Below are 15,795 nucleotides of genomic sequence, written 5' to 3' on the forward strand. Positions count from 1 at the left end.
GCAGCTTTGATTTTGAATAAAAATATTTAGCAGTACAGTAACAATCACCAGTATGAAATATTCAACCTTCAGTCATACACTTCTTTTTAACTTTTTAGGGCGATAATGAATAATATTGAGTATGAGTTATTGCCCTTGTTCTTGAAAACGTGTTCAATTTTTAGCTCATGAAAACTTTAGAAGGCAAATATTCAATCTTCAGCGCGGAACTGAATAATAAAAGCAAGTTTTGTCAAAATTCAGCAACAATCATGCCTTTCAGTGTTTAAGAGCTAAATTTGAAAGCGTTTTCAAGAACAAGGGCAGCAACTCATACTAAATATTTTTCAATTCTTCTGATTTTCAATAGGGTTCATCCTTGAGTGATTACGAACATTCACACCTAGTTTCATAAAAATCTGTCAAGAATTGTGCCTTCTAGAGTGATTACGAGCTAAAAATTGAACTCATTTTCAAGAGCAAGGGCAATAATTCCTACTAAATATTTTTCGATTTTTCTGATTTTCAATAGGGTTTATCCTTGGGTGATAACAAACACTAATGCCAAGTTTCGTCAAAATCCGTCAAGAATTGTCCTTTCTAGAGTGTTTACGAGCTAAAAATTGAACGCGTTTTCAAGAACAAGGGTATTAACTCATACTAAATATTTTTCGATTCTTCTAATTTTCGATAGGGTTCATCCTTGGGTGATTACGAACACTCATATCAAGTTTTGTCAAAATCCGTGAAGAACTGTGTCTTGTAGAGTGTTTACGAGCAATTGTGGACGGACGGACCGACGGACGGGCGGACATGGGTGGCGGAAATATACGCCCCCCATTTCATGTGGGAGTATAAAAACAGTTCATACAACAGCAGATTTATCAACAATAAAAGGGATTGTGTCGAGATATTTTTTTTTTATGTGTATTGGGGAACAACAAAAGTCTGATTGAAAATTGTAATTGTGCAAATTGATGCTATCAGTGTCCCCGATACCTATAAAAAAAATTAAAATCCCTATAAAACATTCCAAGTTGAATTCAAAATTTGTTACCTTTGGCCACATATGAAAGTAACTTTTTAGCTTGAAAACTAAAATGGTGCAAATAGATACACATTATAAAATGTTGGAAATCCTTTTCACATTCTTTTCTTACTTTGAAAAATACAGTATAAACAATTTGACTCGTATTGCTATATCATACCATATGAAATATTTCAAATATCCTTACCTAGCTATGTTCCAAGAGTCGCCTTTGGGACATTTGTGCTCCACCATAACCTAATTGACCTCCCAGTTTAAATGTCCTGTTGTAGCTAAAGACCAGCTACTTTGTTCTTGGAACCCTGGAAGAGAAACAACAGGAATTTTATTTGCTATTTTTGGGGGTTGATTTGGGTCATGAATGTAAATAGTTTTCAGGTGTGCTAGATATGTATGCTAATTCCTTTAAAAATAACTGAGAATTTCTTTTTCTATTATATATCTTTTCGATAAATGGCAGTCATCTTTCTAACACAGATCATTCTGGACATACATGGATTTCATTAGCCTGCTCTTTTTCGACTTCGAACTGTCAAAGGATTTTTAACATGCTCAGTCTGTAGCACACAGGTTTACTGTCACATCCAAACGGCTAGAAGCTTTTTCCATGTCCGCCCCTGCCACCTGCATCATTAACAAGGGCAAATCCGGTTTTACAGTATAAAGCTCAATTTACAGGTACTGTAACTAATCAAAGATTGCTTTCCATGCAAGGTAATATATGCCCACTGGCAGTTTTATTTTCAATTTAAAATATTTGGAATTATAGTAACAATCACCGTGTCAATATTCAACCATTTGTCATACATTTTTCTGAACAATTGAAAACTTTGAACACAAGGGCAATAACTCATATTTTTGATCTTCAATAGTGTCCATCCATGAAAGATAATAAAAATACCAAATTTTGTCAAAATCCATCAAGAATCTTGCCTGCTGAAGTTTTCACTGACTGATAGACATTTGCGACGCCAAAGTGGAATTTATAAAACTTTGTATACTTACCGTGCTATGTTGATCATCTAACTGTGTGTGTGTGGTGTATGTCAAACCCAATAGTAAAGACAGCTATTGAGTTCCCGCAGACTTGACGGCTGAAAATAAACATTTAAATTCAATTAAAGTAGGTGTCAATAGTTGATATATCAAGTTTTTTTATGAGTCCGACAACATTGAACCTTTGATACAGAAGCCAGTTGCCATAAGTCTAGATTTATCAAGTGCTTAAGAGTTTGATATCATTGAACCTTTGATGCGGTAGCCAGTGGCAATCAATCTGGATTTATCCAGTGATTAAAAGTCTGACATCATTGAACCTTTGATGCAGTAGCCAGTGGCAATCAATCTGGATTTATCAAGTGATTAAGAGTCCGACTTCATTGAAACAGTAGCCTGTTGCCAGAAGTCGAAAATTAATCAAGTGTGTACGAGTACAACATCATTGGACCTTCCGTACAGTAGATCGTTACTCTTGTCACCATGTTTGGTGGTATTCGCTTTATCAAGTGTTCACAAGTCAGATATTGAGCCTTTGATACAGTAACCTGCTTGTCACTACGTTTCATTCATTCATTTCATTCATATGTTCAATAATCCAATCTTAATCTTTCCTCTTTAATCATTTATTATCCAAAAACTAGCTGGTAAAAAGGACCCTAGTTTACATAGTTGTTATCCTTGGGGTTAAATTTTAACACCAAAACTTTACTTAAAAGTTTACGTAAACTTTAAAAGTTTATCACTTTTGCAAGCTGTTAGAAAACTACTGTACAGATTTGAATAAAATAAATGCATAATTGTAGAGAAATATGTCTCCCTTATACTTTCTAAAGATTTTAACTGAATATAACGAGCCATTATAAAGAGGATCACCGAAACTAGGTCAAACTGCTTAAAAAAAATATTAGTACTCTAAGTTTTAAATTAACCCTTTTAAAACAAATTCAATTTGATCAAGCCACTACATAGATAAAATAAGCATATTTTGGAATATGTTCAGGTATAATTTACGATGTTTTTGATAATGAAAATGTTTTACAAAAAAAGTGAAATGCCCCTTGAAGATGTTCATAATGACAAAGTTATCATCAAATCTAGGGCAATAATACTTAATTAGAACATCCTACTATTACCGAGGATTCGAGGATGACCAAACACCCAAACAGCAGATGTGTTTAATAGTTAGATTCAATTAAGAGCAGCATAAATCATAATGATTAATTTGTCAAGATTCAAAAGAAAATGTGCATTGCAAAAACAATCATTTCCCTTACTCAAGAGCTTCAATTCCAAATATCACCACAAGTTGTAATCGATTTAATATTGTAGCTTCTATTGTGCTCACAAACAAATTATCCAATATCTCATAAATAATCAGATCAATTTCATCCAAATTCTTTTCGTTTTATTGTAGAAACTGAACAATTTTGACAAGTTTTTACTAAGTCAAGGGCAATAACTTAAAACTGTTTGACTATCTCAACAATACTTAATAAAAAATAGAACAGAATTCAAATATCTGCTCTAGTTTGGGAAAACATGGATGTTTTTCTCAGTATGAGCAAAATAGTTTTTAGTTTCTTAGTATGTTTTACGACTTAAACCAACAGTTCCACCCACATGCATGTTTGTTTTCTGTGTAATCAGCTAAGATCAGGGCCAATGCAGCAGTAGTAAACGTAAATGTTGTTCGGTACCTGAATCCAGATCGACCTTTACTGAGATCCATAACCGCTTTAGCACTAGTTGGAAAGTTATTTGAATCTCTGTCATGTCCAGTTTATATCTTCAACTTCCAGGTATATCCAAATGCAGGACCCTTCGCTTGGCTCAATTTAAAAACTTTATACCAAATCTTGCAGACTTAGATTAATTGTATTGTTTGAATCCAAGTCTAACATAAAACTTCATGTCTGATTCACCAATCGCAATATCCTGTGATGGTGTGTAAGCTGATTTTAATTTCTTATTCAGAATGTCAACAACAGGTCAAATTTTAAACAGTCTATCAATGCCTTCATCTTCTTCATCATAGTTAAACTGGTATATAAGCATATCCGTCATGACTCATGGGGTATAATATAGACTAGGGAATAAGGTGTTTTAATCTTCAATCCATCTCTCAATTTTTGGCTTACATACTATAGGCTACCAATCGAAATCGTTTTCTGGTGTGGATGTTGCATGTGCAAAAACATAATTTTCTGCCAAAGCACTTCACACATAAACTCATTGAAAATTTCCAGAGCAGAGCTGTCTTCATTCAGGTTATCTAGCTCACAACCATACAGGCTTATTGTCGACTTCCATTCAACCGGATTATTAGGCCAACTTTCGATTTCTTCATTAGAGCTATCAACAACTATGTAATTCACACTAGCAACGTTGATTCTAATTCTTCACCACTTCGATAGGATGCATCATCGCTGCCTTCACTTGAGTCACCCTCCTCTTCTGACAACGATCCAGAGTCTACTAACTTATTTCTAATCTTATTTTCATCCAAACTGAATTTTCGTTTGTTACTTAACACCATGATGGAAAGGGAGACAACTGTCTCTTACATCCTCAAATTCTTTTAAGGCCTAAACAAAACATTAGGATGTTCTGGAGTAAGCTTATGGAATTGAAAGACTCAAACCAACAACACCAAGTGGTGAAAACTGAAATTTTAAGTAGACCAGACCATAGATGGCCCTTTCAAAATAGCATTAAATCGAACTAAATTTTTTATCCCTTCAGTATGGTAGCATGAAAAGCTGAAATATTCATAATATCCAAATTGACTATCTCAAGGACATGTCAGAAAAAATCAAAACTCAAACATATGCCTTAGTTTAGGAATTATGCCATTTGAGAATTAGGCCTATTACTGAAAGTGATCAAAACATCCAAAAGAAATTATTTACACTCACAATTGCATAATAACAGTCGAATAACCTAATTTCCTACTAACCTACTTTTCGTGCATCTCCACGGAAATGATTAATAATTTACATGTGCGACCTCGTGCAACCTCAGGGTGACAACATGGGTTGTCTGCACACTGTCAGCTAGTAGAATGAATCTAGTAGTTTCAAGCAAGGTAAATGTATTAATGTATACTTTTATAAACAAAATGGAGTTCAGTTATTACTAAATATCACAATTTTTCCGCCGAATTTCCTTATAATCCCAAGTTGTAATAGGATTTCCAAGTGTCGTCTGCTAGAATATATTCAAGCGAACGACATCACGTGAAAAAATTCTATGGAACATAATGTGGGTCATATTCTTATGTAGTTTCAATGACTTTTAGCTATAAATCACTCTTACGTTTCACATATCTAATATTTTGTCAGTCACTATTTTTTTTTTAAATCATTGTTCTTTGAAGGAATTGTCATCAGTTATAATAAATTCCTATTAAAGATAAAAACTAAGAAAAGTTAATTATACCACTGGGTATCCATACAATGGGTTTTTCTCGACTTATTTATAGATCAAACATTGTACATGAAAATAGGTGACGCATTTTGCCGCCGTTGTCGAGTTGGTTACTCATGAAATATGGGCCAAAGTGGGGAGATTCATAAAGAAAATTGAAACAAACCAATTCAATTAATTTGTAGAATATCTGAGGAACCTTCTAAGACATAAAACAAAAATTTGCGTTTTTTAACTTCGACAAAATTCGGTTTTGAATCCTTATATGCACGCATAGGCCTATAGGTTATACCACTACAGTATATCACCCACATCTTGTTCATTTCCTTCCAATGAGACCATAGGGACATTCAATTTTAAATGCATCCCAGAAAGCTGAAATTTACAAGGCATAGTACACTATACAAATTGACTACTCACTCATATTCATGAGAGGAAATAACTTTATTTAACCTAATTTCTTACCCTAATAAAGAGTGAATATTATTCTTATCATTATTACCTTCATGTCATACAATAAAGCCAAATTCTACACGCGATAGTTTGAATATTTTTCACATGACAAGAACTGTCAACAACTATTCCTATTTTGAACATGAACATGGATAGTTAGTAAACAATCTGATATAGAATTAAGATAAATAAAACCGATTATTTACCTGTGGAGAGAGAAATAAAACGTTAAATTACAAGAAAAGGTCTATTTTTTTTTAAATCAGAAGAAACTGAATGAGTGTCCTAAGCAGAAGAGTAATTATCTCCCTTTACTAGTATACAGTCTAACCACAATGCTTCAGATCACAGTTAATTTATCTCTTGGATACGTTTATTTAGCTAACCACCGTAAGTCACTCTTGACCTTCGAAACCGGTGGATGTAATGGTCCGAACAAATTTTCAGAATTGACCTCATAAAAAATACATCAAAATCGAAACTAGAATTCCGATAAATTTGGTAATAACAGGAGATGAATATTTTTCTTAAACTGCACTAGTTTAATATGGGAAGAGGTCATCACTCGCCGCTCACAATTATAATTACAAGTACATATCTCTTATTCATGACATGTGATGAAAAGTAGGATGTAAAACTCCAATCACACTTCATTTCTAATTCATGATAACTGTCAAAGTTTCTGTTCGTTTGAATTTAACTTTTTTTTTTAAAAGAATACATGGTTTACTGCTGTATACAAATATTCCCCAATTTTCATTTAATTAATTCATACTTTTTAATCTAAAACTGCACGAAGCCATAGTAAACAGAAGTGAGAGTTTAGCAACTTAGCTAACTAGGAGTTACAGTGGCTGTGTCAGCCTTCCAAAGTACAAATATGGGTTCAAAAAGGGAAAAGACTGACTTCATGGGCATTGAAGGGGGCTATGTCACTGAGCGACTGGAGATTCAACCAAGCTGTCACAGTAATCACTACGACTTGCACAATACGATTGGCCTAACATATTCATCGATCAAACCTCAAACCTGTCCAAGGCATCAAGAACCTACCTATACAAATCATCAAAAAAATCATATCCAACCTGTCCAAGTTTTGTGAAAATCAAACAGAAACAGTAATCTCTGTGTGAAAATACAAAAGTCAAGACTATTTTATTCAAGAGTAACAATTCAGGTTCTTGCAGATCTTGTCAACTTACTGGTCCTTGCTCACTGTATATTGGTCTGGCCTGCTTGGCGAGTGGCAATGGCCATTTCTATACAAATCACCAAATCCATCAAATCTAACCTGTCCAAGTTTTGTGAAAATCAGACAGAAACAGTAGTCTCGGTGTGATAAATCCTTGTGAAAATACAAAAGTCAAGACTATTTTTTTCAAGAGTAACAACCCAGGTTCTTGAAGATCTTGTTAACTTCATATTTACAGAAAGGTTGACTAGAATCAATTCTTAAAAATCATCAGTATTGTTTTTGCCATTTTAACATACAACCAATAGCCATCATTTGTTTGAGAGAAAACCAATGAAGTCAAGATTCCAACACTCTAAAGAATGAAGTACAGTCCTCACAATGTTTGAAATTTGAGATCTTACTAAACAATATTTAAGGCTTCCATTTAGTACCATTTGTTAGATTAGTAACATTTACGTCAAGATTCCAAAACTTTAACTAAATGAGCTACATTCAGTCTAAAAAGGTGTGTAAGATCAACTTACCAAAAATGGGTGGAGGATTCGCCCTACATCTTCATCTGTTCCTCTTCATCTGTTCTTCATCTGTTCCTCTTCATCTGTTCTTCATCTGTTCCTCTTCATCTGTTGGCGCGCGCCGCTTCTTCTGTTCTTCATCTGTGAGTAGGAGGATCTGTAGGGTCATACAGGCCATGGCCCCAGAACACTCCTATTGTGGCAGTGCTATAGTGGGTAGGTAAATTACCAGAAGATTCACCCTTTCTAACCTGAAATGGATTGAAACAATAATAGTAACGAACCTTCACATCACAGATCTGTTGCCATAACAAGGAAACAACTAGCTGTAGCCAACACAGCAGTGTTCTTCAGCCACGTTTCATCAAAATAATTCAAAACTACTTTAGACTTTAAAATTATTTTCCAAACACCGAAACTTGCTAGTACTTATCATTCTGGAATGTTCACAAAGAACATTGACTTACAATATAGATATAGTCCACTTAGTCCATAAAATACAAGTTGAAGATACGCTTTATTTTAAGCGTGTTTGTAAAACATGAGCTAATTTCGGATATAAATATGTGTCATATTTCATTACATTACATTAGATTTTACTAATTCTGTTCATCGACTGATAAACAACTTTTAATTTCCATTTCAAAATATATAAATTACTAATTGTTATATAAACCCTGTTGAGTTAAATATTACTTCTACAAAATTTGTAGATAAACTCTTACTTTATCTTAAACAATTATCATATTGTTTTTCTATCACTTTATTTATATCAGATGACAGCTTATTTTCGTAATTTTTTGTTGATTACATAGATGTACTGAATTGATGTCATAACTAATGTAACTACGGTCCATACATCTGTTTATATAATAGTATAACTTTTTCGAGAACTAAATATTGATAACATTTAGATAAATCTTAAAGAAAATTATTTGAAACTTTATGAAATTATGCAAATTTATACTATGTAAATACATTTTGTGTTTTTCAGAAAATAGAAGCACTTTGCTCAAAGACAGACGACGAATAGAATCTTTCAACGATAACTTGTAATAAAATTATGAACTGTTGTTGTTATTGCATCTCGTCATTTTTAGTGTAACCTGGACTTTTCCGATACTCAGCGGAACAAAAAGTGTAGGTGTATCAGAAAAGTGTAGGTGTATCACAAAAAGTGGAGGTGTATCGGATAATAACCTACACTAAAGATTAAAGGGTCGAGAAAAAATGTATTTAAGAATGGAATACCACCCACTCTTAGTTCAGAGTTCCCTAAAAGTGTACTCTTCAAGGGATACCGAGTTGTCATAACGTGTTCTAGATTGAAAACATGGAATAAGGTGATGTTTTACGTTTTTCGTTTCTGCATCTGATAGGGCTAATGTGAACATACAACAACATGTAGTGTGTAATGTAATTTTGTCAGGGAAGTAGTACATGTTTTCCATGTTCAACAGTCGACCGATCTTTCGGATGCACAAACTGTAGCACACTGATTCACCAAGCGTCCCGCGTCATGTTTTAACCATTTGACATTATGAATGATATGCCAGAACAGGCGTTAACAGAATTTCTAAAATATGATAATTTGAAACTTACACGAGGAGCTTCCATGCCACACCATAAGCACTTTATTCATATATATTGAAGCTCTATCTGTATACACCTAAAATTAGAAAAATTAAACAGAACCTCAAAAATCATGTCGTTTCAATACAATAACAAAATACTTTCACTGTTGAAATAGTGCTCAATATTTCAATTGTATAGCGATCTAGAAATGCACTCCTAAAATTAGATATTTAATATGTTATTTATTTTATCACAGAATACAATATACTGTACATTTTCACCCTAATCAATCTTGACAGTCCGCAATTAGATAGTTTGTTGCAATCAACATCATGGCGGGCTTGTGCAGGTTTTTTTTTTATCAAGTAATAGTCTGAGACCTGTTGATTTCTACCTAGTTTTAATAGGGACAATTCAGAAAAAAAATTAGGATTTTTTCTCATTGCCATAGTCAAGGTGTTTTCATCTGAAACCAATCAAGAACTGATCCCCATACTTGGCATTTCATTGTCTATGTTTCAAGTTGCGCAACACCCCTGCGGGGAAATTCCTCCACATAAAAAACGTAATTTTACTAGCTTATGCTAACTGATCCGACTCATCTTTATTGAATAAAGGTGATTTAATTTGCTTATCTAACCCCTGATCCTTCAAGTCCTTAATCCCATCAATGATTTAAATTAATTCTCAACCAGATTCATTGGAAAATTGTGAAAGAGATGATTCTGTATAGCTATACCATATGAGACACGACTTGTAATTGGCTTCAGAAAGTGGGATTTATTTCTACTAAATCAAAGGTTATATATAAAGAGAACTCGCACACCTTTTCTAAATCAACTAGGTAGAAGTCAACAAATATCTGAATATTATAAAATGAAATTGACTTACCGCCCTTTGTTTCAAGAGAGGCTGGGTGGACATGATATGGCAGCTTAGCCGAGTACAACCTAGGTGGCCCTAGCAAGGTAGCCCACAGGCTGCCACAACTAAACTACACGCGAGCCCAACCCATAAACGCGAAAATTTTGCTCCTTGAAAGCTACCTCAAAAAACCTAGGTTGTACACCAAATCTAACCATGTCGTCCGTAGCTAAAGACGAGCTACTATACTTGAAACCCTGAAATATAAGAAAATAATAAAATAAACTTTTTGTTTTACATGTGTAATAAATTTGCTCATTAAAACTGATGTATGAACATAAATGTCAGTGGTACTGACCAGGATATAATTCATTATTTTTCTTTTCTGATCAAACTCACTTCAAACTATCTGTAATACTTTTCAGAATCACAATCTAAAAGGTTGGTTCAATCATTTAGTAAGCAAAATTGTACCAATGGAAGATTCAGTTGTTATCACTTGCAGGTGTCTAGTAAAACCCTCACATGTAGCTAGTATCATATGACCTTTTCATGATATCTGTTGCATCAAAGGTTATCAGGCTACATTGAACATTCTTGATACATCATTTAAAGAAAGGATTATACGCGCACGGTTTATTTGTATAGTGCTCAAGTTTATACCCTTATAATGTACATCTATGATATACTAACCTCCACGGGGATGGTATCCCAACTATGGTGTATTAACTCAATAGTAAAAGCCACTATTGAGCACCCTGGCCTGAAACGAAAAGACAAAATCATCAAAATCTAAATGTTATCGATGTGTTCATTTGACAGATAGTGGCGAAGATGTGTAACATATTAATATTATGTTGAATAGTTATACGCATCCTTTTTGAAAAAAACTGTTCTTCTGTAATTACATTTTAACTTAACCATTACACTGGTTAAAATGGTTTCCCCCATGGTCGTCAGGCACATAAAGAAACTTGGACTATTTATATAGACATTTAGGGAATTATGATGAAGAGATGTTATGAAGTGGATTATTTGTGAATTACATTATTTTCTAACTAAAGGGTACAGCATTCTGAAAATACCACAATATCATATTGAGCTGAAATTGTCATCGGCATATGTTTATCAGCAGTCTATCGGTGTCTGGGTTGCCTTATTCTCTCATCCGAAGGGGTGAATGAACTACGATTAATTAGTTTAGGAGGCCGGAGGCCGGAGGGGTGGGGAGGGATAAACAAAATAAGGCAATCACTTTCCTTTATTTTAATAAAACGTATAAAAGTAATTTGAAAAAGAGAGCCAAAGAATGCCGTCTTCATATTCCTCCTTATTTTGAGTCCTAGTTAAAAGCCAAGCTTTGCTTCATTTTTATCTCAAAAAAAATTTGCAATGGACTTTTGCAATGAATCTTACATTAACATATTTAATACAATAAATATTACTTTTTTCAAATCGAGAGGAAGGGGGCATTTATTCAAATTTGTCGAAAATTTCAGCGAATTTAAAAAAGACGACTTACCGGTTGCTATAAACAAAGCAGACTGACTGAGCGAGTAGTCACTAGTAACCAGTTACTAATTGTCTTGATTACTATTCAATTAACCTTCTACATAGTCCGAAACGTGCTGTTTCTTTCTTGCCTCTGGTAAAGGCAATAGTCGCATAATTTTTAAAAATGGTTCAAATCAAATTAGAAAAACAATCATTTCTAATAACCATAGAACCTAGAATACCAAACTACAATAGTATCCATAATGTTTCAGGGAAAATTCATTAAAACAATCTCTAAAATAATCTCTAAAAAAAATCTGCCCTAATAAAAGAATTATGGGCGTTATTCCCGAAAAAAGACCATAGAACCAAAAAAATGACCAAAGTTTTCATAGGAACTCAATTTTGCTAAATATTTGCTATTTTCCACCTATTAAAATAAAAAGCACCAAATTACAATCACAAGCCATAGAATCAAATACGACTATTACCCATTTTCGACAATTAACCCTATTTCGATCAAGAATTGTTTTTTCCTATATATTACATTCCAAGGACTTAAAAAACACAAGAAATCAAAGTAAAATCTGTCAGTTTTCAATCTAGCTATCTGTAGTCTGCACAGTGGTGCACAAGAAGTGCTCAAACACAAATAAATATATTGCGTGAAAACTTACAAAAGTACAATGCACCAATATTTACATGGACTATCTGCACATTTCAGAAAAAACAGAACTCTGCCATAGAACAGAAAATAATTTTTTACAGTTTTAATGCATATTGGGCATAGAGGGAATTATGGCTAAAAGTCAACTTTTCCAAATACATAGAAGCACTTACTGTACAGAGGGCGATAACTCCTCAAAACTGACGTAAGAGGCCTAAATCTTGAAAAAGCCTTAAATTTAATCAGAAGTAAACTAAACTTTCTCAAACCTTAGGTTTAGGTCCAATAACAACAAGTTTCATCAAAATCGGTTGAAAACAAAGAGTAATAGCATATTCAAGATTTTCGGGGTAAGGACAATAACTCTGCTTCTAACGGTCGACAAATAGCTCAAATTCGAACTTGATCTTCGTTTTATGAGTATGTATACACTATAACTATTCTTCTTTACCATTATCTATAACTAATGTTCTCAACCATTATCTATAACTATTGTTCTTTACCATTATCTATAACTATTCTTCTTAACCATTATCTATAACTATTCTTCTTGACAATTATCTATAACTATTCTTCTTTACATTATCTATAACTATTCTTCTTAACCATTATCTATAACTATTCTTCTTTACATTATCTATAACTATTCTTCTTGACAATTATCTACCCCGGTGCCCAAATCCATCACATACAGTCAATCCTGGAATCATACGACCATGATCCCAAACCTACTACCATTATCCTTCATGTAGGCCTCAACAACCGTGATCAGCTACCAAAGACCTCCTTTAACCAAGCCCAGAAATTAATCGCCACAGCCAACAAAACCTTCCCAAACTCCAAGATCCTCTTCACATGTATACCCATTTCAAATAAAATCTCGAAGAAAGCACAACAGAACCTCAGCACTCTCAACAACATGATGATGGAGTCCAGTATCAACAGCGCAACAATCTTACCACCCTACGAAGAAGAATTCGAACCAGTTGATAATCTTCATTGGTCTCCAGAAACAGCAAACAGCATCTATTTGTTTTGGATACACCAGCTTCAAGCATCGAGTAAGTCTTTAAACTAATTACTGGGGATAAAAATACTGAGAGGCCACCGCTAGGCCAAACTGTAGTTAAGTCGAGCCGCAAAATTCTCACACCACTTCAGCATTCAATCTTAGACCGCGGACTTAAGTTTATTCCCACACCAAAGATAGCTAACTTGAATTATCTCCGACCATCCATTGAACGATTTCGACGAAATCTTAGCTGCACATATTTTTTTCGAAACCACCCCCCACGTGGTGCTAGAACAATGTTTATTCCTAAATCCACGTGGACACCCCCTCAGGCCGCCATCCATCCTGAAATATTGGAAGCATTTGCGAGTATGAATATCCAAACAGTGAACCTTTCCATAACACACGAAAAGCCTAATCTCACACGAGTGGAACGTGAAGCGTTAAACTTACTTAAGAAAGACGATAGCATTGTTATTAAAAAGAGTGACAAAGGTTCGTGTTGTGTCATTCTGAATAGGGAGGATTACGTTTCAGAAGCAGAGAATCAATTGAATAATCCTAAACATTATGCCATTTTACCAAAACCAATTTTCAAAGAAACTGCTAACATGATTAATAATATTCTTGCCGATTTAGTCAAAACTAGTTATCTCAAACAGAAACAATATGACTATCTGTCTGCCAAACCTGATTGTCGCGAGAGACATTTGTACACCTTGCCTAAAATCCATAAGAATCCAACCAAGGAGTGGTTTATCTCGAATAAAATCCCTAAAGGCCGCCCGATTATATCTGACTGTGGTAGTGAGTCATATGCAGTGTCAGAATACATTGATCATTTCTTACTACCGCTAGCATGCCAACATCGCGCCTACCTTAAAGACACAACCGATTTTGTCAATAAAATAAAAAATCTTCGAGTTCACTCTAATGCTATTTTAATTTCTATCGACGTTTCTTCTATGTATACCAATATCGATAACTCTACTGGTTTAACGGCAGTTCGTAAAGCTTTTAATAGAAACCCAGATCCAAACAGACCCGACGATGCAATTCTACAGCTTTTAGAGATTTGTCTTAGTCGAAATGATTTCACATTTAATGGTAAAACATATTTACTTCAGGGACAGCAATGGGCAAACGATTCGCCCCTTCGTACTCAAACCTTTTCATGGCAGAGTGGGAACGTGAGGTGTTGCCCCTCTGTCCATTTGACCCACTTTTTTACGGACGCTTTTTGGATGACATTTTTATGGTTTGGACTTATTCTATCGAACAGTTTTGGGAATTCTTTGAAATTCTCAACAACCACCATCCTTCTATCAAACTAACCACAAACGTGAGTGACAAAAGCATAGACTTTCTCGATACCACAGTCTTTAAGGGAGATTCCATAGCAGAAAAAAATAAACTGGATATTAAAGTGTATTTCAAAGAAACTGATACTCATCAACTCTTGCACAAGAGCCCCTTTCACCCAAAACATACCTTTTCTGGTATAATTAAGTCACAAGTTTTACGATTTCATCGAATTTGTACAAGATCTTCTGATTTCAACCAAGCCTGTACGATTGTTTTCTCAAAACTGAAAGAGCTTGGGTACTCTAAACGATTTTTACGAAACATAAAAAAATCCACCTTAGCACAGATAGCAGCTAAAAACAGACTATATGCCGAAGTACCTCCAGGTTTAAGAAGTGCTCCATGTTTGTCCAGTAGATGCAAAACATGTCCCTTCATATCAGAAACTCATTATTTTGTAAGCAACTCTACGAATAAAAGGTACCGGATCCAGGAACATCTAACATGTGAACATTCGAATGTAATATATTTAATTTCATGCAAGAAATGCCCCAAACAATATGTAGGAGAAACTAAGAATAATTTACGAACTCGCGTTAATGCTCATAGGTCAGACATCAAATTAAATAAAGACAAGCCTGTTTCTAATCATTTCAACCTCGACGACCATTCAATAGACGATCTCACCCTAATCCCAATTGAGCGTATAGAAATTGACTTGCCCGAAGATGAAACTATCAAATTCCGTCAATCTAGGGAGGCCCATTGGATTGAGACATTGAATACAGCAAGACCTATAGGACTAAATATTCATCATAATGTAGGCTTAGCACCCTTTGTTGTCCCGTTTAATACAACCAGCAATCGAGCAAGCAAGATAGTTCATGCCCACTATAAGAGCCTTCAAGAGAAATTCCCCCATGTTTATAAGCAGAAAATGATAGTTGCATATTCAAAAAATAAGAATAATATAATATAATATAATATTGTTCATAGTAAACTAAAAACAATCAGTATATAACAGATACTATACTTCTCGCCCATCGGGCGAGTTATTTTTTCTAATTTCAGATCAGAATAAGAACAGAAGAAAACCCAATATCAAGACCATTAATCCTAATTTCTAAATAAAGTGTCTGCTCCAACCTAGGCCTGTACATTTGGAAGAATCAAACCCTCCCTTCCCCGAAATCTAAACCATTATCTATAACTATTCTAAACCATTATCTTTAACTATACTTCTAAACCATTATCTATAACTAC

General features: G+C 34.3%; 1 protein-coding gene across 1 annotated transcript; it reads right to left on the bottom strand.

Moving 5' to 3' along the window:
* Positions 1-7,752: 7,752 nt before the first annotated feature.
* Positions 7,753-13,215, bottom strand: LOTGIDRAFT_170264 (hypothetical protein; the record flags this gene model as incomplete). The annotated part of the gene is made up of 6 exons (XM_009068900.1): positions 7,753-7,866; positions 8,341-8,345; positions 9,218-9,284; positions 10,237-10,311; positions 10,748-10,817; positions 13,175-13,215. The coding sequence occupies 6 exons, from the start codon at positions 13,213-13,215 to the stop codon at positions 7,753-7,755; spliced, it is 372 nt and encodes a 123-aa protein (XP_009067148.1).
* Positions 13,216-15,795: the final 2,580 nt, after the last annotated feature.

This window comes from Lottia gigantea (genome assembly GCF_000327385.1).
Source record: "Lottia gigantea unplaced genomic scaffold LOTGIsca_96, whole genome shotgun sequence".
Classification (NCBI taxonomy): Eukaryota; Metazoa; Mollusca; class Gastropoda; family Lottiidae; genus Lottia; species Lottia gigantea.